The sequence below is a fragment of the Peromyscus californicus genome, unplaced genomic scaffold (assembly GCF_007827085.1).
Source record: "Peromyscus californicus insignis strain IS unplaced genomic scaffold, ASM782708v3 Scaffold_14__1_contigs__length_90479793_seg_2, whole genome shotgun sequence".
Lineage (NCBI taxonomy): Eukaryota > Metazoa > Chordata > Mammalia > Rodentia > Cricetidae > Peromyscus > Peromyscus californicus.
Window position 1 is genome coordinate 47,725,691 of NW_026294436.1, and position 26,070 is coordinate 47,751,760.

At 40.1% G+C, this 26,070-nt stretch overlaps 1 protein-coding gene and 1 pseudogene across 7 annotated transcripts in view; one reads left to right on the forward strand and one right to left on the reverse strand.

The window, feature by feature from the left end:
- The window catches only part of Dnm3 (dynamin 3), a 498,900-nt gene that overhangs the window by 315,292 nt on the left and 157,538 nt on the right, over nucleotides 1–26,070 (reverse strand). For all 7 annotated transcript variants that reach the window (XM_052737388.1, XM_052737385.1, XM_052737384.1 and 4 more), the window contains exons 5-10: nucleotides 17,041–17,139; nucleotides 16,304–16,464; nucleotides 11,749–11,891; nucleotides 6,779–6,914; nucleotides 4,545–4,612; nucleotides 1,627–1,765 (exon numbers count right to left, since the gene is read on the reverse strand). In XM_052737388.1, coding sequence (XP_052593348.1) covers nucleotides 1,627–1,765; nucleotides 4,545–4,612; nucleotides 6,779–6,914; nucleotides 11,749–11,891; nucleotides 16,304–16,464; nucleotides 17,041–17,139 — 746 coding nt within the window. The remainder of the gene's footprint in view (nucleotides 1–1,626; nucleotides 1,766–4,544; nucleotides 4,613–6,778; nucleotides 6,915–11,748; nucleotides 11,892–16,303; nucleotides 16,465–17,040; nucleotides 17,140–26,070) is intronic.
- Nucleotides 9,395–10,156, forward strand: LOC128109881 (60S ribosomal protein L26-like; annotated as a pseudogene).

Here is a 26,070-nt window from a genome sequence, read left to right on the forward strand (position 1 = left end):
TTCCAGGAGACTGGGACCAACACCCACACCCTGCCTACCAGTTGCTGCCAGTGACCACACATAAAGCAAAGAGCAACAAAAACAAAAACATGTTTTCCAGAAATGCTCATGTTCCCAGAATCAACTGTCATGGATTCGGCCTGTTTTCCCCTAAATACTACCACAACTCTCCTTTCCAATACAAAAGACTTCTTTAAATGTTTTGTGGTAGGGCACACCTTTAATCCAAGTACTTAGGAGGCAAAGGTAGGTGGATCCCTGCAAGTTCGAGGCCAGCTTGGTCTACATAGTAAGTTCTAGGCCAGGGCTACACAGAGAGACCTTGTGTAAAAAAAGATAAATAAATTAATTAACAAAAAATAAAATTTAAAAAAAAGAAAAAGAAAAAGAAACAATAAACAAATACAAATACGTTTAACTTTTAAAATTTATAAATGTGTGTGCACACACATGCACGTATGTGGGTACCTATAGAAGCCAGAAGAAGGCTTTAGATCGCCTGAGCCAGAATTGCAGGCAGTCATGAGCTACCACATGTGTGGGTAGTAGGAACTGAACTCCAGTCCTCTGCCAGCACAATGAGTGTTCTTAACTGCTAAGCCATCTTTCCAGCTTCCCCCTAAAGTATTCTTTGAATGGTCTTAGCAATTTAGCATATTTTCTTCATATTCTTCAGTGAGATGTCACTCAAACCGGGAAGTCTCTCCCCGAGGACTCTCCTCTATAGATTTAATATATATTCAAAGCACAGAATATAGGTTGCTGTGGAAATGGCCACTTGCTGTGATTAATGAATGTGTTAGGTGTCCATAGGACCTCAGGCAGCACTCTGTTTAGTCCTCACTGTATGATCACAGGCATCATACTTACTCCCTCCGACTTATTAATTTATGTGTGGCGTGAGAAGGTGACTATGTTCACCAGTATACTACCAGGGCACTCTAATGTGTGACACAGGCTTATGCCAATAATAACACCACAACAGTGAGGACTAAACGGAATGATGCCTGAAGTCTCTGGACACCTAACACCATGCTGCTGTAAATACACAAAACAAGTACAAAACCACAAGCACACAGGGGCAGGGCACATTTGAAACATCTTTGCATTTGGATTGGAAGGTGCATACAGAGAGAAGTCAGAAGTAATGTTTGAATCTGGGTTACTGGGCCTCAGAGGCCTCTTAACCAATACATAACACTGTTTGTTTTCAGAAGGCCAGGCTAAAGTGAAATTATTAATAATTTAAAAGATTCTTTTACTGATACACACAGTGTCAATGATGCCCTTATCTAGCAATTATCTTCAACCACAGACCATAGGGATTTGTTTATAGCGTTCATCTAATTATCCTAAAGTGATGTTTATCTGTTGCAGACAACAAGGAAAAGGATTAGATGGCTAAAATGTACTCATTCTGAACTAAGCAAAGGTATTTCAGGCATGATGGAAGGCAATGCTCTGCCCACTGCAAAAGCAGCTGCCACCTCAATCTGTCTGTCTTTCCCCTTGCACAGACAGAGAATGACTTCAGTGAAGTGGAGTTAGGGGGAGCCATACAGAGGAATAAGAAAGGTGAATGAAGCAAGGAGATACTCGCTGGCAAGTTTAATAATCCAAACTTACTTTCTTGGTACACTTCTTCACAGTGTTGATCAATTCCTGCATTACCAGGTCCACGCTCTTCAAGGAAGGCCCTTTCAGCTTTACTATCTGCTTTTTGACTATTGCCTCAAATGCCATGTCTGGAGTAAACAGCCCTGTCCTGAATGTGAGAAAGAGAGCAGCAGATTAGATTTCAGCAGCTGAGTAGTAGCCAGTAGCCCTAAAACACGTTTAAATTGACTTTGACTTAAATGAAGAATGCAACAGATTAGGTGTAAAAGGTATATAGGTGGCTGAGGAGACAGATCGGTCATTAAAATGCTGGCCTTGCGAGCATGAGTTTGATTCCCAACACCCACACACAAAAAGACAGGACTGTGGTACAAGCCTGTGATCCCAGAGGAGGAAAGATAAATATGAAATGATCTCTGGGCTCACTGTGCATCTTCCATAGCCTGCTTGGAAAGCTTAAGGCTGATAAGAGATCCTGTTTCAAAAATGAGGTGGATGGCTCCTGAAGAAGGACAACTGAAGCCTCTGTGTACAAGTGCACACACTTACATGTGCAACTGTATACTTCCCACCCTGACACATATATACACACACATGCACACACACCACACAAGCACAATAGAGAGAGAGAAACATGCATATATCCATAACCCAAAATATATATAGTATCTAGTTCTATATATGGCACCTTTATATATAGTTTATATGTGGATTTTGAGACAGAGTTTCTCTGTGTAGCCCTGGCTGGCCTGGAATTTACTCTGTAGACCAGGCTGGCTTCAAACTCAGAGATCTTCCTACTGCTGCCTCCCAAGTTCTGGGATTAAAGGCATGCACCAATACTGCCCAGCTTGAAAGAAGAACAGTCCCCAGGTGGATGCTATACTATTATCTTTAATAATCCTAAAACCCAAGTTCCCACCTAAGAGCAATGCCCAAGTACTGAGAAAGGCAGGACTTCTCAGTATGTGCCAAATGCTGGGCTCAATGCCCTGCACCGCACACAAGACAGCCAAGCATGCTTTCATAACTTACAAAGTAATGGTAACTGTCATTTGTCTCAATTCATTATTTCAAAACAACAAAAAGGAACGTAACTAGGCAGGCCTCTATAACAGCATGTTCCCTGTCTGGATTTTTTCAAAAAAATAAATAATATGTGTCTGTACAGAAAACTACAGACATTATTCTTGATATTACTTACCTAAAAATGCCACATAACAATTATTTTCATATATCATTAAGGTATTGTGAGTAATCTAGAGATGACTTGGTGCACAGGGAGGCTGCTGTGTGTATGTTATATTCCAGTAGTGTGGTGTTTTATAAGAGAATGTGCATCTGTAGATTGGGCTATCTAGGGGGAGGGTGTCTAAAACCAACACCCAGTAGATTATAAGGGTGATGTACTAAGTTTCCATTACCATCCCGAAAGGATTTCAAAAGTAGCTCTCTCCTAACATGTGAGCTGCCCATGTACATAGTGAGGCAGTGGGACCCCAGAGTCAACTCTATCCATGAGGCTGTGTTAGCATTCAGGCCTGCCCCTGGCCCACCCAGTGCCCTGACAATGTCATCCTATGTAAAGTCCCCTTTAAGAAAAAAAAACCCCTCTCTCTCTCTCTCTCTCTCTCTCTCAATCTTAATTCAATCCCAGTGCCTAAGAAGCTAGTGCCTTTAATCCCAGTATGGTAAACATATAGAGACAGGAGGGTCCCTCTTAGAATCTGTTCCCAATATAATTTCATCCTGGCCCTGTGGCAGAAGCTGAGCCACAACTGGCCACCAACAGGAGGACCCCTTCAGCTTCACTTAAGGTAATCCATGAACCATGAACCAACAGCTTAAAGGGGACTGGCTTACACTCAGGACATTTCTATTCAACACGTACTCGTCAAATCATGTTTAGTTTACTATACATGAGCTCAAGAAATTTTTTAAATAAATTATATCATAGTTCTAGACTACATTTCTATGGACTGAATGCATGTTTCCCCTAAGAGTCATATGTTGAAAGTCTGTATACTTGATATCACCACATTAGGATTTAGGGCTTTTGGGAAGAAACTAGCTCATAAGGGTGGGACTCTCATGAGTGAGATTAGTGTCTAATAAGAAGAGAGCAGAGAGCTTGATTGTTCTATTCAACCACATAAGAGCATATGAGGTCTGAGTGGTATATGGATTGGAATAAGGCCCTCACCAGACCACGCCATGCTGGGGAACATCTTGTGCTGTCAGCCTCCAGAACTGAGAGACAAATTTTGTTATTGATAAGCTACCCAGTCTGTGATGATTTGTTATATAAGCCTAAAAATACTAAACTATAAAAATAACAGAATAATCGTACTCTGAATAAGGCAGAATTCAGCTTCTAGCTCACTCTAGCCCACATTCTGTGCTCATGTCGCTCCACTCTCCTAACCACACTACCCACAACAGCCCAAACACAAAAGGCCCAGCTCCATTAAGACTGGCTGCACTTTGTCATCTCTATGGCTTGACTCACACTACTCCATCCTCAACAACCTGCATTCTAACCTTCCACCCTCTCAGGTCCACTATATAAGCTCTTCAAATGCATGTATGCACACATCTGCATTTGTGTACACACACACACACACACACACACACACACACACACACACACACACACACATACACATATCTACTCAGAAATTAGTAGAAGACTCAATTTGTATCGTGAGGAGTACAGACCGTAGATATAGAAAGATTTTTATTATTATTATTATTAAAAAAAAACTTTCTCTAGCAATAGGAAATTATCGCCGAGTTAAAACCAAGATTTCCTCTTCTGATTTCTACTTCTCTACTTTCCTCCATTCTGATGATCAAAAACTGCTAGCCATTTGGAAATGCTCATTTCCCTTGGTAGATTGAAGACAGGGAAAACGTGAATCACTTGCCTGATACCATGTATGTTTTTGATTGCATAGCTTATTTCTCTTCTCAATTCTTTCTCATTGAACTCCATCTGCAGATGCAAAATGAACCACAGTTATGATACTTAATTCCTTTGGATAATATTATTGAATAGTATAGAGGGTAACTTGACTTCGTTATTAATAAATGGATACTCATGTCTTTTGTAAGCTATATCCAGATGGTTAAAACATCTGTTTATGTGGAGTTCAAGGCCACATGGAACACTGGGGATTTCCGAGTTCCAGTGGAGTGGAGATTTTAACTCTATTATATATGAGGGGTGCTGTGCATAAAAAATACCTCCTGGACATAAACCCAGCCACTCATTTGAAACACAGAATTCCTTTTTGCTGAATGTAGTAAAGTAGAGGCCACAGGAGAACGCAAATATGAGAGTATCTCTTGATGGGTGGCAACGGCACAGCTGTCTTTTCTCCCTGGCCATTTTAACCACCTGACTGTAAGACCTCTGTATAAAAGGAAATTAATAATACCTCATCAAGCCAAAACAGGATGCATTGCAGTATAAATATTTCCCAGAAGTCTTAGGCACAACAAATCTACTTGGAAGTAGGATCAAAGTGTCAGGGAGCTTAGCCCCAGAAGGCACCTCCAGAGAGCAGCAGGTTCAGCTCTGACAGGGATGTAGCCATTCCAGCCTCACTCTGTCCATTTCCTCCCTCACACTCCTCATCTCAGAACAATGACTTGCCTTAAGTCTCCATCGTATGCTGTGGCTTCACAGCTCAGAGCCTTTATCATTCCTCCTTTAATATCATTAACATGTCCACCCCGCCCCCTCCTCCTACTGCTTAACTAGCTACTCATCCTTCCAAACTCAGCTCAGAAGTCTGGCTCCTTTGCATGCTTGGACTGGGATTCATGTCTGTGGGTGGTGTTTCCATAGCACTCTGTGCTGAAGTTTGTCACTTTACTTAGCACATTTTAATAGAACTATCTATTTACCCACCTACTTCCCACACCAATACACAAACATCCACCTCCTCACATGTGAGACAAGTGGCACAGTCCCTATGCCGCTGAGCTGCATTATTGAGCAATCAAGCCGAGCAAACCCAAACGACTCTTGTTTCATACCCACACACTGACAGTTTTTCTTAGTTCCCTGGTCTGACGGGCACCATCACTCAGTCCATGGCAAAAACCAAAACTTGGGGAGCAATTTTGAACCTTCTGGTTTCTGTCTCTTGAATCGATCCATGCCTATCAACCTTACCTCTAAAATCAGTCATCCATTTCTCTCCATTCTCTGTTACATCATTTTTACTGAGAAACATCATTTTACATTCCAGATCTCCCTTGCACAAGATCCCTTCCAAAGTCATGTGCCTAATTATATGTTTGTAATTTTGCTTTCTTCCTTTTTAAGGGACCCCTGAGGTTATAGGAGTTTCAGGCATAAAAAAAAAAATGGATCATCACCTGTAGCTAGGCCCTCTTCCTTAACATATCTAATGCTTATCCATTGGTGACCCAGCAGGCATAGTGTTCTTTGGGGATCATCAACCCAATCAAGTCACACACCCCTGTGTAAAATCCTCCTATGGCTTTCCATTGTTAAATGTGAACCCTTCACTGAAACCAGGAAAGCCCTGGATCAACTGGGCACTTCCTTCCTCTCTAAATTTTCATCTTTCCTCCCACTTAGCTCTCTACCTGCCAAGTCTACTCTTCGCTATCATACTTATTCCTGTTCTGTGGCTTCACAGGAGGACACAGCATCTTCCCTGAGTCAATCTCTCCCCAGAGATCTTCATAACACTGACCTTCTAATGCTGTGCTGGTCACAGCTAACATGTCCTTCTCTCAGAGAGAACCCATCTAAATAACCCATGAAGAGGCACTTTCACATCATGCTACCATAATAACACTTGAAATTTTCTTAATTTGTCTATTTTTTCATTTTCTGTGTTTCCACAATAGACAAATTAGACCCTTCTCTATCTTGATCCCTGGAACTTGGGCCCACAGGAGAGCCTCAGAAATAGTTTAAATTAGAAAACTGATAAATGTCGTGAAAAACTCAAGCATTATTTCTTGATCTATATGACCTCACTAAAATCAGAAAAGAATATTTTGAGTACAAAGGATTTTATTCCAAGAACGTTATTGGTCCCAACACATCATATTACATCAGAAGAGCTGCAAAAGAGAATTTGGAAATGACGTAGGGCAAAGGGAGAAAAGAACAAACCTTCACTATCTCAAAGGGAAAGCGTTCATGGAAAATGCGATTGATTTTAGCACCGCCAGAGAGCTCTAGTGTATCGACTTGGTCCCCCGACCCTTCGATTCTCTTCTCAAAGTCCACAGCGAACTGCTGGACCATCCTAGAGTTGAGAAAGAGAAATAAGCCTTAGTTAAAGTCGGTTAAAGTTCCCTCGCTCTCCTGTTGTTCTTGCCTGATTCTACGGAGGGGATAGCTTAGACTCCTTTTCTGGTGTTCTTAGTGGCACCTACTGGTCAAGTCGAGAAGGCCATTACAAGACCACAAGTTGCTGAGATTTATTTTAGACATTTTCACTAGAGTAAATATTTTAAATATCTTTCTCTTTAAGTGTGTTCTGTTCATTGTGGTTATAGCATGAAATGATATTTAAGGAACGCTGGAATTAAAAATTAAAGTTATGTAATAAATCTTAAATAGAATAGCCAAGTGAGCATCTACTCCTGTGACATCACACTTGCCCACTCACAGCTCCTGCCACTCAAACCCCTCACAGGGCATTGGCTCCTTTTCTCCTTCCAAGTATGGAAACCTCAGTCTTTCTCCCTCATCCTCTAAATTTGTGCTGGGTTGTCTAAGGGTGGCCAGAGCATCAAAAGTTATCATATACAATTTTTCTGCACCTTCAGATGCCATGATTCATAGGAGTACCTTGCCCACACGTGCAACTGTGTGCTGAGCATGTATTTTCTTTCTTAGCTGTCTTGGATCAACACATCTAAAACGTGAACCACTTAACTTCTCTCAGTCCTGAGCCTGCTGATTCTCGTGCCTTGGCTCCAGCCTCAGCAACTTCTTTTTGGATACTAGAGCACCTCTAGATTCCGTTCTGATTCTAGGATTCTGTTCAGGTCAGACCTTACACTGCCATAGTCATACAAACCTGTCATCACAGACTCCCCTACAACTAGCTCTGACTTGCTTTTCTGTAGATTCCCACAGTTGAGTTTAACCTGTTATCTAGGATTCTTCATGCTATGGCCCTGGCTGTTCTCGAGGCCTGTCTCTTGCCCATCCACATATACCTTCCAATTCAAACACAAAGAATATACTGGCCAGTTCCCAAATGTACCATGCCCCTGTGTTTTTGTTCTTGTTTGGGGGCATTTACAGCACTATTGACTCCATTCCCTGCCTGGCTAATTTCCTTCTGTTCTAAAGACTCAGTTCAAGCAGTCTTTCAAGAAACCCCTCATGATCAGTGGTCCTCAGCTACCACCATCACCTACCACTGCCCAGATGAAGGGGCCTTCTGCTTCTTCAGCCTACTTCTAGAAAATACTTTAACAGATCACATCACCACTATTTGTTTTCCTGTCAGTCACTCCCCTGAGGACAAGGGCTCACACTCAGTTTATCTCTACATGAGCGACATATAAGAGATGCTTAATAACTATTTGTGCTATGAAGTAATTAATTATCTTAGACTAACTGGTTAAAATAAAAGAGAAAGAAGAAAAGTATTCCATTTGTGATAACTTAGGTTTAGACATTCTAATTCTGACATACTAGAGCTACTACTTTCAAATTCAAAATCTAATAGAAAAATATTATCTAATCTTCTGAAACTTGTATATTTTTATTGCAACTTGTATCTTTTTATTGTCAATAAATTTATTGGCTATAATGGGTTAAAGTAATTACAAATTACTTAGCCATGTTCCGGTGTCAGCTAATGTTTTTAGTGGTTTTTGTTAAACATCTGTAAAGTTGTGGCATATGCACTGGAACACCAGAAATTTTTACAAACTTCCATCTCTGTCACTTCTTCCCACACCCTCCACTTGGTGGTATTGAAATAAGCTTCACTCTATTCTCTTACTCTACTCCTTAAACCTAACACACTCTCCTCATACTTCAGGGCATTGAGCATTCACTTCCCCTGAGAAGTAATACTTCTCCTCACATATACCTGACTCCTCTTCTGGGCTCCAACATTCTCTCCTTAGGATAAATAGAATTAGTAGAGTCTAACACAATCCATCATTTACATGTGTGTCTTCATGACCCTCTTCTCGAGTACAAAGGTTCCCATTCACTGCTGACGCCATGGTAGGTAACGCAGAGCCAGAGTCTGAGTAGAGTGCATGGAAGGATGGCAGGAGGAAGGAATGAAGGGGCATGTCGGGAAAGGCAGGAGCACAAGAAGAAGATGAACCAACAGTCTAGTCAACAATCTAATGGTGAAATACTCTGCAGTCAAGACCCATGAAGTCACAGAGGCAAGGACCAGTCTTTACATCCTAGCTTCAGATGGATGTTGAGATAATAATATATGACCTCAATATAAATGTATTTCTTTTCTATGTAACTTGAAGAATTTTATGAGTTTAACCAAAAGTCAAGAAGACATAGACGTGGGAAGAATTCTACTCTTAATTTTTTTCTTCCTTGGTATGATATTATTTTTAAGTGAAATATAATATGATTCAATTAAGATGCCACGAAAACATTTTAAATATTTAGAAATATCTTCACTTAAAAAACAGAATTAAATCTCCTTTTGTGGCCATCACTGGAACAACAAACACCAAAATGGGTTCAATACCTTTGTGATATCTTGCTTAATATCACAAACAATATCTTACTTCTGACCAAAGCAAAAACCACAGAATACATTTCAAAGCATCCCCTCACATTTGAAGAAAGATTGTCTCCCCCTCTTCCCAAAGAGCTGAGACAGTAGTACAGTGCCAGATCTATGCCCATCTGAATGGATGCTGAAGTTCAAGTTGTAGGAGGACACCATAGAAGTCATCAGATTAGCAAAGTAGCCCAGGTTTACAGGAAGAAATATGTCACTTACACTGGATAAGTACAGCAGGAAAGTTCTAATGGCATCGCTGTCCATGTGGGCACTCACCCCAGAAGGTGGTTATTGCCATGCTAAAGCTGGACAACCATGGCAAAAAAGAATTGCTAGAACAGAAAGTCAAATCTCACCCACCACATAGGGAAGAAATCAGACAAATATAAGGATGAAACTATTGTGAAGTGTAGAGGGTAAGAGGTCTTTGTGTACACAGATAAGCACTGGAGAAGCCAGGAAAGTTAAACACTCAGGCTTGTCTCTTCAAAGGAAGGAGATGTTTGAATGCTGGGAAAGAATGTAGTTTATGACTGGTGATCTTTTGCTATCAGTAGGGCCAGGCTTTACTGGAATCCCCCAGAATATTATGTTTGTTTATCCCAGGCTTTTCTCCTCTAAATCTTGAGCATTGCTTCTCAGTCAATAAAACCCATCCTTATGAGAGATATCACTTGTACTTTACAACAGCCTAAGTATTTCTATGTTATCTTAGGTCCAGGCCAGTCCTGACTCCCACAGCATTATATTTACCTCAGTCATTCTCCCTAGACCCTTATCTTGAGCATTGCTCCTGAGTCATCAGAACCGATCTTTATGGAAGATGCCATATGTACTTTGTAAAGAGTTTCAATGTAAACATGTCTTAAGCTTTGTTGTACACTTGGGACTGAGCTAATTGTCATCAGGAAACTTTTTCCCAAAATTGTGCTGTGCTTAAATACGGCTAAAGTAAACCACCTGGCATCAGACTCCAGAATTTTGGCCCAGCACCAACTCACTAAGTAGCGTTGAATCAAGTTTCATCCTTGTCTCTCCTCACTGCTGACTGTGAAGCATATTGGGACCACTCCATACACAGTGAAGATGCAGGAAGAAATGAAGTTTACATACTAAAGATTGGTTACACGAAAAATAAGGGAATTAATTTTGCTTTGAGGTGCAAGCAATAAAACAATAAAGGTGCCACAAAATGGCCAGGGAAGTGGTTTAGTTGGTAAAATGTTTGCTACACAAGTAAGAGTAGTGGGGGAGATAGGAGAGTCTCTTTGGCTTGCTGGACAACTAGTCTAGCTAAATTGATGAGCTCTGGGTTCTGTGAGAGATCCTGTCTCAAAAAATAAGATGGGCAGCAATCAAAGAAGACATCCAATGTTGACCTCTGATCTACACTAACACACCCTCATGCACATTCATGCCCCCCCACATACATATACAATACACACAAATATAAGTAAGGAGAGAGAGAGAGAGAGAGAGAGAGAGAGAGAGAGAGAGAGAGATAGTACTATAAGAGTCATCAACTATCATCATTGACAGGCAATGTAGGTGTATAGGAATACTAGGTAGCAGTCTTCCAATTGAGACAGACCTAGTGTAATTTGAAGGATAAGAAAAAGGGGCAATTGAGGTCAAGAGGGGTCAACAGAGAGATGAAAGGAGAGAGTGTTCTCTAGCAACTCTGCTATCCTACTATCCTACCCTACCAACCCAGGAAGAAGACAGGAAGGTCATGAAGGAGTAAAAGTCCTACAGGAGTTTTTATGCTTGAAGTTTAAACAGACATATTAAAATCATTACCAGAAAGAAAACTAAGCAATTGATGCTTTTGTTTTTTTGGAGCTGAGGATCGAACCCAGGGCCTTGTGCTCTACCACTGAGCTAAATCCCCAACCCAAAATGGTTCGCCGTTAAAGGCTAGGCTCACAACCAAAAATATAAAAAAGCAATTGAAATGTGGCCTTATTCTCTATAGTTTTTAATTAATATTTCATTCTCATTCTACTGAAATATACACACAGGCAAATCACATGAGAACTTGAAATAAAGATAACCAAGTGGCATCTACAGATTCAGTTCTAAAATATAAATGATATGCTCATCTCTACCTACTTCTGAGGCAAAGGGAGAAAAACTCTCCTGAAGTATCACTGCTAGTTTTACCCCCTGACTGAATCCATGGAGATGGACAACTGTTAAATTTATAACAACAGTAAAATCAACAAGTGTTCCTTGAGAAAATGTAACGATAGCACACAGAACCCCATGTGCTTCTAGAAATCAGCACAACCAACAGATGGAGGCAAAGCAAATAGTTTCAAATGAGCAAAGAGAGAGAGAGGTGACCCACTGCAACAGAGCTTTCGTCTTCCTCGTGGGGTCTTCCGGTTTGAAGTTTTTGAAGGCTTCGACTTCATGTTCAATGGAGAGCAACTGTCCCTGAAGTTTGTTCCTGAAGTTGGGTAGGGTATCTCGAATATGGTTGGTAAGTTGCTAAATAAAACACAGCAAATACAGACACGTGTGTAAGAGTGCAGATCAGCTCATGACAAACTTCAGCCTCCACTGTCGCCCTCGTCATCGCCCCTCAGAACTCACATGCACATTTGCAATGGACTTCGTCAGCGGAGATGAAAAAGTAGTGTCCTCTCTTCCCCACTGCCTTTTGGAGATGCTCAAAAGTCCTTCAATTAGTTTCTCACTTGGGTTATCTTTTTTCTTTGTCCTCCCACACCCTGCTAAAATGTACCTGAAATTACTAGTGGGACTGCACTATACCACATTAGCATTGGGGTAATTTAGATTGCTCTTCACAGAAAGGAACATTTAACACCTTTAATCCCAGCACTCGGGAGGCAGAGGCAGGCAGATCTCTGAGTCGGAGGCCAGCCTGGTCTACAGAGCAAGTTCCAGGACAGCTAGGACTACACAAAGAAACCCTGTCTCAAAAGAGTATGCACACATACATACATACATACATACACACATACATATATATTAGAGACATCTCGGGCACTACCTGATGTTTTTCTTACCAACTGGATGAGCATCCTGATGGTGCACAGGTGGTCAAAGATGCTACAGGGAGCTGCCAGCTGCTAACTTTCTCTGCACTCTGGGTCTCAGGCAGGCCCCTTCAGTTTCCTCCATCTCCCAGGGCCATCTAGCTCTGACTGGTCACATTTATGCCTTCAAGGAGGTGGCTTTAAAAGGTCCATGACTAAGCAAGGGATATCTCCCTGCCACTGACATCCCTACCCAGTCATTTGATTGGCAATGCCTCTGCCATCAGTTTGCACCTCAAATTCAGTAGGACAAATGCTTCCAGAAGAATCTATCCAATGGTATATGTTTAATTAAAGGCAAACTTGAGCAAGAAACACAAGTGCCAGTTTTCTGTCACGTGTTCTTTCTACAGTGAGGCTTTAAAAATCTGAATTAAAAGAAACCAAGATTCTTGACCCACTGAAGTAACATATTGGTAATAAAAACAAAGAGGCAGAAAAACACAGGAAAAATGACAAACAATTGAAAGCAAGGGAAAAAGAAAAAGAAATGAATATTAATAAGAATAAATATGTCACTGGATGGCAGTGGCACATGCCTTTAATCCCAGCACTCAGGAGGCAGAGCCAGGAAGATCCCTGTGAGTTCGAGGCCAGCCTGGTCTACAGAGTGAGTTCCAGGACAGGCACCAAAATTACACAGAGAACCCCTATCTCAAAAAACAAACAAACAAACAAACAAATAAATAAATAAGTCAAGACTAACTGAATTATTTTAACGTGTCTTTTTGTTTATCTCAGGTTATTTGAATGAATATAAGCAGTCACTTAACCCATGGTCACCTAATTGTCAGAGGTTGGTGGCTCCATCACTCACTACTAGCAAATATGAATCGTCTTGGTTCCTGGACAGGTACTGCTGTTGTGGCCATGAAGCAGCAAACAGTAGAATGAAGAGAAGTGCATTCCCAGTACCAATGTCACCAAAGACAAGGACCTAAACCTAATAACAGCAATGGTGAACAACAGCAGTCGCCTGATGCCATGTGGGCTGTCAGAAAATAGGAACACTTGCCTCTGTGCTCAGCGAACATCTAAATAGTAGAGCGACATTGGATCCCCTCGGCTTTCTAAAACAGGTTTCTCTTTGACTTCCATAACCCCAGTTCCTCTAATTTTTCCGAATCATTTTCCAGGTGCCTCCTGCAACTCCTGTAGCAATCCTTCTCACCAGACAGATAACACTGAAATTTTCAACAGTGGATCCTATACCTCTTCTCAGCTCAGTGAATGTTCTATCTTAAGGTATCTTATTCTGTCTGTGGATTTGGTAAATATTCAAACAACTGTTCCTGCTAACAGGTTATCTCCAAACAGGACTCCCTATCCATTCTGTGGGCAGATGCATTTAGCCATCTCCTGGATCTATAAGTGACACCCAGCTTCAACACAGCCAAATGAACTACCTGACAGCTACAGTTTGGACCTGTGGTGTTCTCGAGCGCCCACATGTTAAAAGCTTGGTCACCAACCCATGCAACTATCAGAAGGTTGTTAGGACAATGAGGACATATGGCTAGTGGGAAGAAATGAGATTGCTGGAAGCATGCCCTTGAAGGACATTGAGACATTGGTCCTTTATTTCCTTCCTAGACACCAGGAAGTGAGCAGCCTTTTCTTTCATGAGCTTCCAGCATGATGTACTGTGTTGCCACGGGTCCAACACAATAGAATAAAGTGACCGTGGACTGAAATCTCTGAACCCGTGAGCCAAAATAAATCTCTTTTCCTTGTAAGTTGTTATTTTATCATATCAATGAAAGCCAACTAACACACTCATCTTCTCCTACAGGTCTCCAACATCTTAATAGACTGGGACCATGGGAGTTAACCTAGTTGCTCATCAAAGAGTTCTCCATCACCCATCACAAGCTCATCTTGAGTTCTCAGTTCTCATCAACATTTCTCAACTCTACTAGCCCTAACAAAGACCAAACTACTCTATTTTTTCCAATTTACTCTTAACTGATCTCCCCAATTTTAATCCTAACTGGTCTACAATTAATCTTCCTGCCTGTGGTTTACAAATGCTTTTTAACTCACCAATCTGACCCTTTTATCACCTTTATCAGGGATCTTTTGAAGAAATCTCTCTCCTCAGGATAATAGCAAAAATCCTTTATTTCCGCTTGTGAACATTAGTGGCCCTAGCTTTGGTCGCCTTTCCAACTTTATCTCTCACTATCCACACACCCTTTACCACATCTTCCAGCCACAGTAGTATTCCTCTCAGTCCCTCAAAAAAAATCCACCATTTTCCATTCTGCCATACCATCTATCCCTTGGAGCCACAAGTATACATCGCACCACTGATGAAGTTATCCCGATTTCTAACACAGAGTGAATATATGTGAAGCAACAGAGAGTGATTATATAGGAAAGGAAACATCTTCAGTTCACAATCCAGTCAAATTCCATTCAACATGAATTCAGTGATGTCCTAACTTGGTGATCACCTGTAATCTAAATGGCTAATCATGCCCTTCTGGTTTTCTACTACTCAAAACCTACTTTATTTCTAACATATGTCCAATTGTATTAGTGAACTTCCCCTAGGATATTTTTCAATCTTTTCATCATTTTCTTAGGCCAATACAGATATGAAGACAGCAACCTAGAAAGTGTGAGCAGCACTGGCTTCATTGGTAAAATATTGGGGTTCCTGCATGACTGGCTTGTGTTGCTCTTTAAAATGAATTGGTGTCTTGTTGTTGTTGTTGTTGTTTTTCAAGACAAGGTTTCTCTGTGTAGTTTTGGTGCCTGTCCTGGAACTCACTCTGTAGATCAGGCTGGCCTCAAACTCACAGAGATCTGCCTGGCTCTGCCTCCTAAGTGCTGGGATGGCTGAATTGGTGTCTTAAGTGATTGAGTCAAATGCTGCCTCGTGGCTTCTAAATGTTCATTTGCCCTTAATTAAGATGCATAAATTTATGGTAGTCTATTACATCACTTAAAAGTATACTACTGATCTTTATTTTCTACAACTTACTCTGTTGTTTCACCCAAGTGCTTCAGATATGGTATCAGCTGCTGCTCATTGGGCCAACATCAGGACGTTTGTGACTACCTGACTCATTGACAGTTTATGGACATAGAGAACAGTCCATATAGAAATTATTAGGATATTTGTGGCAGAAGCTACTCACAATATAAAGTCAGTGCAATGGAAAGTCAAGAAGGAAGCCTCTATCCAATGACCACCCATGCTTGCCACAACGTTCAGCTCCCATATAGAAAGAAAATATGTAAGTAAGTCTACTGAGGACTTATGGAAAAGGTGTATGTGATTTACGGGAGATGGTAGGCTGAACACCAACTCCAATTCTATTTATTTTGAGTGAGTGTGTTATATGGAAAAGGTGTTTTGGATTAGTGGAAATCAATGATTACTTCATCAAGATTTATTGTTTCAATATTTTAAATTAAGAAACCAATAAAGATTTAGCAAAACCATAAAAAAGTTAATGGAAAAATCTAACCTAACCATCACAGCTTGGCATTTGAAACAGATCCGAAGAGACTACCTTATCAGAGCTGCTAAAGTCTAACTTGAGATACTATGTATTGTGAGTGTTCATGCTCACACATGTGTCTCCTGTTCTAAATCTCTTGCTTGCTGTTCCTAAATCAGTAAGTGTTTTTGCTTTGAATACTGTCAACAATATTGAGGTGAATTCAATTCAATGAAAAAGGTAATTGTGTGGGTCTAAATATCGACTTTTAAAATTATCAAAAGCAGAATGTCTTATCTGGGAAAAAATAATTTTAAAATAAGAAATGTTAATTCTAATAATCTACACATTTCATAATTGTACTTACTTCTTGAAAGAATAATTTTACCTGATTCAGGACCTTCTGGAGGTGGGGGGTCCCCATACGATCAGCAATATGTCTATAAGCCGGGTGAGAAAGAAAAAATTTCCTTTCTGCCAACATGGCTGCCTTAATGTCCTTCTTCCCGTCTATGTCCTTCTGGCTTCTGTTGACCACCCCCACGTAGCCTGAAATGAAACACAAACCTATGGGATTTGGCACATTTCCTGTTATTTATTCTTGAGAAACTTCAAGGCTCTCTAACAGGCAAAATTAATTTTAAGGCCTAAAGACTGAGTCTCCTTACAACATTTAATCCAAGACCTCACTACCCAATAAATGCCACTGGTTTGGCTATTGATAAATTGTTGAAATCAACAGAATAATATCCCTCACCTTTTAAAGCTCTATATGCTTTAAGAAACTATATCTCAACAATAGTATCATACAGCAGGCAAGTAAATATCTGACTTAAAACAGGATGGTGTATATTTATGTAGCCTATGATGAATATTTATAACCTTCCTTCAAGCTCCTTCCTTCCCCTGTTTTCCTGTTCCTGTTATTTTAAGAAATAGTTCTCCTTTTGAAACGTTCCTTAATACAACACTCGGGAACATTGTACCATTCCCTATAAAGTATAGTTAATAATAAATCACTCCCTTATAACAGAGGAAGCAGTAAAGCCGAGCTTCCCTGTGGCTCGCCAGTCATTTCTCTGCCATATTATAAAAGGCAGGCCTATAGAAACCACAGTACATTACCCCTTCGAAGAGGCAGCAGCTTGTTCTCCAGCACATCCCTGGCATCAGTTCCTTCATCCATGAGATCCAGCTTTGTGATAACACCAATGGTCCTCAGACCTGTATCATAAACAAACACAATTGTTACTACACAGTTTGCAGGAAAAAAAAAAAAACTAACCAATTCAAGGGGCAAGGTATCTTAACACTAAAGGGAAGGCTCATATTCCAGGCCCTTTTCCTGTTTCTCTATAGCTTCCTTTGCATCTTGTTTACTATCACACCAGTCTGCTGATTCCCTATATAATAAGTAAAAGGGTTACAAACCTACTTATTCATGAGATACTTTTCCATCCAAGAGAGAAAAGCAGGTATATCACAAAAATACTTCTAAATACAGCCATGTTTCACTTAACCAAGGGAACATAGTCTAAGAAATGTATTATGTGTAGAATTAATCACTGTGCAATGTAATCATTACAGAGTATGTTTATATAAAGTAAGTGGCACAAGGCAGTGTTTCAATGGGACCTCCTGATGTAAACAAGAGATGCAATCAACAGGAGATATGTGAGATTGCAGTCAATCTAAGACAGAATAAGGTTTTATGGTTGACATAAAACATGTGAATAAGGGTGTTCATGTTCATGTGTGTACATGCATGTGGACATCCAAAACAACCTCAGGTGTTACTCCTCAGGCACCATTGACCCTCCCTTTTCTTCTTTATCAATAAGTTCTATTGTTAGCCTAGAACTATCTAAGTAGGCTAAACTAGTCAGTCAGTCAGCAAGTCCCAGGGTCCATCCATCTCTGATTTCTCAGCACTGAGATTGCAAGCATGCAACACCACGTTCAACTTTTTGCCTGTGAGTTCTGGAGCTCAAACTCAGGAACAGTGAGGCAAGACAAGCACTCTACCAACTGAATTGTAACCCAGCCCCTTGACACTTTTTATGAATAGAAAAAGAAATAAAATAGCTCTTAGTAAATAAATCAGTAACACGGTCATCTATTACCATTACAAAGTTTCTAGCACATACATAATTGAATATGTGATACCCTCCTAGCCCTGACAGAGGAGTGGGCAGTCTCACAACAGCATCACTACAAACATGAAGAATGAGTTTCACCATGGTGTTGTGAAGGCTATGACATCACTGGGCTCTAGGAATTTTTTTTTTTTTTTTTTTGGTTTTTTTCGAGACAGGGTTTCTCTGTGTAGCTTTGCGCCTTTCCTGGATCTCGCGCTGTAGACCAGGCTGGCCTCGAACTCACAGAGATCCGCCTGCCTCTGCCTCCCGAGTGCTGGGATTAAAGGCGTGCGCCACCACCGCCCGGCTAGGAATTTTTAAGTTCCATAATGATCTCAGGAGACCACCATTATAGATGTATATATATATATATATATATATATATATATATATATATATATATATATATATATATATATATATATGCAGCCCACCATTAATAGAAATGTTATATAGCATTGTAGCTCTATGAATTACACACAGCAAACATATTGAAAGGCATAAAATTTCACTATTTTTATTAATATCCTTAAAGAAAAAGAAGTCTTTGGATTCATGAAAGAATCAAACACCACAGAAACACTCAGACTAAGTAGAGCAGAGATGAAAATGTAAGTAGAAAGGTCAAAGATGACGTTGATGAATCCTTCCGGAAAACAATAGAAAAATATCTTTAAAAACCAGATAAGTGACTGTGAAGATACAAAGTCTGAAAAAAATGGTGTCCTGGAGAGAAAAGCCCATGCAGAAATGTTCAGGGGTTAAGAAGATCCTATTCAAGAAAATGTTTCCAAAGTGAAAGATATGAATTTATAAGTTGAATGAACTCAGCAAGTGCCAGCACGCAGTGAAAACATGTGCAATTTGTCATGTCAGTGTAAGATTTCAAACCACTAGAAACAGAATGTTCCAAAAATTCTGCCAGATGAGACTAAATAGGAAGCCGCATGAAGATGGTTGGGAAGCATGGCCATCTTGGCATTCCCAGAAGCAAATTGGAAACCCAAAAGCAACAGAGAAATTGTTTCAAAATTTTGAAGGAAAAAATATTTAACCTAGAATTCTAATTTATCAATAAGTGTGACAGTAGAAAAATCTGACTATTGACTTGCGAAATCCCAGAATATTTAAACTCCTTTTGTCTTTTAGGTACCTCGTAAGGTATGTACCCTACAAAACGGGGGTGCAATTTAAAGAAAAAAATGAAAACCAGGATCTGTGCGGGGTCTTCAGCAGTAAGGTTGCACCCCTTTTTCTGGAAGGCACCAAGGCCAATGGTGGTAGCCTATATTGGCTTTTTGGGGTGTCAGAGGGGTCTCTTGGACTCCCCCAAACAATAAGTCAAAGGTTTCCCATGCTTGTCATTGAGGTTTTGTTGGACAGTCTATAGTTTGGGGGAGGAGCATTGTCCCCGCTTCAACTTCAGTTATGTGTGTGTGTGTGTGTGTGTGTGTGTGTGTGTGTGTGTGTGTGTGCATTATATTATATGTAATTTTAAATAAATATAAAATATTTCCCTATGACTTTTTCCTAGTGTAACTTACCCCTCCTCTTTCCCTCTCCAACTGTGTTTAGAATCAAATATACGTGTGTGTGTGTGTGTGCGCATGTAGGTATAAGAGAGTGATGTGAGGACTTCTAAGTTTTATTCCTCCACATTATAAAGTCAAATAAAAATTCAATCATTTTAAATGTCAAGAAGTAGCAGTATAACTAACTATATTATAGAGAGACAGAGAGACAAGTACCAAACGCAATAGCTACAAGGGTTGAAAGTGGGTACCTCAGGAAACAGGGAATCAAGGACCAGGAAGGATGGAATCAAAAGACTTTATCAAAAGGTAAAATGTCTTTTGATAAGTGTCTTTTACCATTACCAAATGACTTATACATGCACATATATATACACATATATATCTTAAAGCCAGTCTATACATGTGTGTGTATATATATACATATATACATACATATATATGTGGGAGAGAGAGAGATCTTAAATGTGAATGTGTATATGACTTTAAGGAATGTATATACATATAGTTTTAGTTTTTAAAAGCTGGTTAAAAAGTATCTCTTTCCTACTCCTGTATCTCTGAAAAGGCAGCCACGTCCTCACTTAGTGAGGTAGAGTACCAGAAATGGAAAAGAGGCTATTTTCTTTCTCTTCACATGTGGTTCCACAAATAGGCGGCTTAAAATAATCAATGAATGAACTCCTGCTGGCAGACTCAAGACCTGCATTGATGGATCTCAAAAAGCCATTGTCAGACAAGATTTCAAAGGGTTTCGAGGCACGCCCCTGGGAATTTAAAGACCTGCATAAAACAGAACACATTGTTGATCCCTGATCCTGTGCCAGTCTCATTAAGAACTCAAAACGAAAACCATATGAGATGGGTGCTATTATTTTCTCAATTATACAGGTTGAGGAAAAGTGAGAGGAAAAATACACTTGCCTAAGGGGTCACAGCCTGGACACATGGAGCTAGAGTTTGGTGGTGCTAAATCCAACAACCTCATTCCATTTTTAATCCCACTAATTTTCTGCATCCCAATTCTTAGATTCTCTAAGTAATTAGCTGTGTTATTTGACAGCTTAGTCATAACATCTAGTCCCACTTGTCTATAGAACTAGGGGTTGGCTACAAGTCAGAATTCTGGAGATGGGAGTGATTTCCAGATTTAGAAGAGGTATCTTTAGAGATGAAGGAAGAGCAGGTTGCAGGTTAAGACACTCCTGATCCTCTTGATAAAAGACTAAGTGCAGAGCTGATAACATTTTCACTTTTGTGTTTCTGTGGTGCTTTTCTCCAATAAAGAACAGGCATGGTGCTGAGAACCAGTGAGTCCTGGGAATGACCTTGAGAAGACATAGATGCTTCCAAAATCTGATGCTTATGGAGACAGGAAGTTGAGTGCACTGACTAAGGAACAGACCTCTCACCGCTTCTCATCTCTGGGGTGTTCATTTCTTCATTAGCAGGAAACTGCATCTGCCAGTTGGGCAGCCACACACCACAGCGCCCTGCTGCCCAGGAGTAGTTATTAGCAACGCTTGTCGCAACTCTTAAAAGATGGGCTCTCTGAAGAGGTTTTATAGGCACTCCAGCTCATCACAAAAAGGGAGACAATAGCGACTATGGAATCTAAATGAGAGCAGCAAGAGTGTAGTCTGGCAGGTAAACATCTCAATCCATCTCCACAACATGTAAAAATATAAACAAGCAAAGCCAGAAAGAAACCCCTCACACATCTGTCAGATGGAAGATCACAGTGAAAGATGCTGCCAAAAAATTTCTGGCAAGACAAGTAAAGAAAAACAATCTCATTTTACAAAAGAAGAAACTTAGAACCAGAAAACTCACTGGCAATCAGTCTCAGAGTAGGGAAACCTAGTTTGTGCTTCCGAAAAGCAATCTTTAGGGCATTACAGGGAATGTTATAATTATCCAAGGACAACGAGGTGTGGCTTCCCAGTTGATGGTGTTACAGATGGGTAAACTAAAGCTCAGTGTTGAGGCAGGAAAAGTTAAATACTGCTAGATGGACTTCAATGTGAAAACCATGAGAGTTAAGAGCAAGACACCACCACATTGTGTGCATTCACGTGTGCATGCATGTGCATGTGCATGCATGTGCATGCGTGTGTGTGTGTGTGTGTGTGTGTGTGTGTGTGTGTGTGTGTGTGTGTGTTGCTTTGAGGAGCTCAAGGCAGTTCTTACATAAGAATCGCCTGTGGTGGTGAGAGGGGCGGGGCAAATAATTTGAAGTCTGACAAACAGCCGTTCCTCTTAACATGGTATCGTCTTTCTTCTCGGTTTGCTGTCATCAGCTACCCTGACAAAGGCAACTTAAGGGAGGATGGGTTTATCTCGAGGTACAGATTATCATGTGGGGAAGTCAAGGCAGCAGGAGCTTGAAGCAGCTGTCACGTGCACCTAGCAGTCAGAAGCAACAAGTGTGCATGCAACCAACCAACCAATGCTCAGCCTGATTCCACCATGTTATATGGTCCAGAATCTCTAAGGAACAGCCCCATCCACAATCAAAACAGGTCTCCCACATCAATTGACATAAGCAAAATAGTCCCTTATAGGCATGTCCAGAGGCCCATCTCCCAGATGACTCCAGATCCTGTCGACTTGATAGATTATAAACATCATTATAAACATCACACATAGTGTGCTCCCAGGAGAAACTGTCAATAGGGACGTAATCCTCAGGGGACTTTTCAGGGCCAAACAAATCAATTGAAGGAAAATGTTCAATTCAAGGAAAATGTTTAATTCTAGCCTGTCCTAGACATCTCTGCTCACCTAAGAATGTGGAGGAAAAGGATATGAAACACTTACAAAATCCAGAGGCATGGGCTTACTAAAATAGTGACCTAATCACTGGCTATAATAGAATATTTTCTCTCACTCAATACTTTAACCAATGTGTTATGGAAGGCCTATTTGTCATTTCCTACACACAGTAGTATATATTGTCTGGTTAATGAGGAAAAAAAACTACAGGGCATACCAAGAGACAAGAAAAAAATACCACAGTTTCAAGAGGCACAACAAGCATCAGAACCAGACCCAGATATGGCAGAGATGCTCAACTTAAGAGACTTGAAATTGTTTTTAAATGAGACTATTATACCAAGGACTGCAATGAATGGTACACACCCTGTGAGAACAGATGGGTAGAAAAGGGCAAGTGCTGAAAATATAATCCAGAAGAAATGCTAAAGGTAAAAAGCACTATAGCCAGGCGGTAGTGGCACACACCTTTAATCCCAGCACTCAGGAGGCAGAGGCAGGTGGATCTCTGAGTTTGAGGCCAGCCTGGTCTACAGAGCAAGTTCTAGGACAACCAGAGCAATACAGAGAAACCCTATCTTGGGGGCAAAAAATAAGCACTGTAATAGAGTAATAGAAATGAAAAAAAAATTACAAGGTACTCAAGTTACTCATAACAAAATACAGTTTTATTTAAAAGTAGATTTGAATTAATTGTGTGTATTGCTAACTCTAGAGCAAACATTCAAAAAATAAAATACAACAGAGATGCTAAGAAAGTAGAGAAAACTGAATCATATAAAATTCTCAATTAAAAACAAAAAGGGCAGAAAAGGAATAGACAAAATATAAAAAAGACAAGGACAATACATAGGAGACATTAATTTAAAGGTAGCTATTAATCCAGTGATATCAGTAATCACATTAAATGTCAATAGCTTAATTGCACCAACTAAAAGATAGAGGTTATCACAGTGGGCCAAAAAATAGTCTGAGTATGGTGGTGCACGCCTGTAATCCCACCACTTGGGAGACTAGGTAAGAGGACTGTGAGTTCCAGGCAGGCCTAGACTACATAGTAAGTTCAAGGTAGCCTGAGATACACATTGAGATCATGTCTCAAAAGAAAACCAAGGGCAGGGGATAGAGCTCATTGGTAGAATACTTGCCAATGTGTACAATGCTCAGATTCAATCCCCGGCACAAAAGGTAAGTCAATTATATGTTACCTACAGTAGAGCCCACTTTAAGCAGAAGGACATATATAAATTAAAAGAAAATGAATAGAAAAAGGTATCTCATGCTAGCATTCATCAAAAGAGTTGGAGTATCTTTATTAATTTCAGACATATAAAAGTTCTTCCCAGCAAAAACCAGTGTCAAGAGAGTGATAAGACAAGTACAGATAGGAAGGAAATATATTATATATATATATATATATATATATATATATATATATATATATATGGCAAAGGAGTGTTTCTCAAAATACACAGAGAACTCATGATGTACAAAAGAACTGCTCTGGGAGAAATAAAAACCTTCTAATTCAATAATATGGACAATGGGAAAGAAACACCTTGAGTAAAATACCAGAACAGGTACCTCAAGAAGAGAGAAGCAGATAGTGGGCAGACATTTAAAAGATGCTCAACATCTACATTGCTAAATTGTCCCAGGCTGAGGCAAATACCTGAGAGAAACACTGTCTAGGGGATTGATTTGGTGCCCAATTTTTGCAGACTCCATGGCTTTAGTCCTCATGGAAGACAGACTGTCATGGCAATGAGGGTGTGATGGAAGAGAACTGGCTATATTGTGATAGCTGGGAAGTGACAGAAGGGTAGGATAGAGCCAGGACAAGGTACAAAGTGTAGTCCTTGCTCCTAGTGACCTCTCTTCAACTAGGCCCCACACCCTGAAGTGTCACCACCTCCTCTTCCAAACCGTTCAACACGTGAACCTATGGGGAATTTTCCATTCAGGCCATACCAGCATCATATGTCATTAAGAAGCAGCAATTAAAACACCAATGAAGTAACAGTATTCACCTATCAGAATGGCCAAAACCACAAAAGTGGCAACACCAATGTTCTGTGAGAAACTAGAGGTTGGAAAATCTCACACATTGCTAGTAGGAATACAAAAATGATATAGCCATTTGGTAGGAGGAAAAAAGAAACACCACACTCAAAAAGGTCAAATTTGTAATCACATCAGTCCCATTCCTTACCAATGTCTACAACTTGACTGATTCTGATCTCTAGTAAAACCCAGTTGTAATATACCTTCTGCCTAGCTATTGACCATTTAGCTTTTTATTAAAAACCAGTCACAGTGATACATCTTCACACAACATCCAATGACTTTCTTTTTCCCGCAGGACCATTAATCTTTACCTCCCTATCTTCACAACGCCACTCACTTCAGCTTCACTACGCCTTGCCTTCTTGATCAACTTTAGGTATCCTTCAAAATTAATGTCAGGCCTACCCACAGTCCTTAATCAGATACTCACAAATATAATTCATGGCTCATTCTCTTTGCCTTCAAAATTCTCAAATACACTGAAATTGCACCACCAAGAGTATGCTTATATTATGTCATCCATGAACTATATATAATGTGTATATGTTAAGTCATTAACATAGGTGGCAAGCACAGTGAGAATTTAGTTTATAAGCCAAATAAATGAATGAAAATGCAAAGTTATGTTTTTATCAGGATCATACAGAAGTTGAAACACAGATTCTAGAGAAGTTCCATGATAACAATCTCCCATGCTAGCTACTGTCAATACACACTGATTTATTACAAGGATGCTACCATTTCTTCCATTTATGTGTGCTACTAAACTGTAAGTAGTGTGATTCTTTTCATCTAATTAAGAAGTGGAACCACACCAAGCCACAGACAACATTATCAGTTGCTAGGAAATCAGTCTGGAACACAGTGCACAGTGATACAATAACAGTAAAAACAGTCATTATAGAAGTAATACGAAAATATACACAGCAAGATTAAAAATACTTATTAAATTAGATGCACTTCTGTAGCTAGAGTTTTCCTGCCTGGCCCACAGTCAGGACAAATCTCTGTCACCCGCCAGTCCCACAGCCACTCAGACCCGACCAAGTAAACACAGAGACTTATATTGCTTACAAACTGTATGGCCGTGGCAGGCTTCTTGCTAACTGTTCTTACAGCTTAAATTAATCCATTTCTACAAATCTATACCCTGTCACGCGGCTCGTGGCTTACCGGCGTCTTCACATGCTGCTTGTCATCATGGCAGCTGGCAGTGTCTCTCTGACTCAGCCTTCCACTTCCCAGCTCTATTCTCCTCCTTGTCCCGCCTATACTTCCTGCCTGACCACGGGCCAATCAGTGATTTATTTATTGACCAATCAGCAACACATTTGACATACAGACCATCCCACAGCACACTTCAGTTAATTCATGGTTTAGTTTGGGTGGGGTTGGGGATGAAACAAATGTAGTTCTTTCTATTTGGCAATGGTTATGAAATATTTTATTTCTAAAAGCACCCAGTGATGAATAGGAAGAGTTTAATCTATTTTTTTCTATAAGTTTTCCATGGGTTTAATTTCCTATTACTTCTAAATCTGCTGAAAACAGTTTTCATTTTCAAAGTCATCAGTTGATATTATTTCATATGTTACTAAATAAAATGTTAAGTGCATAGTATAAAATATTAAAAATTCATGATG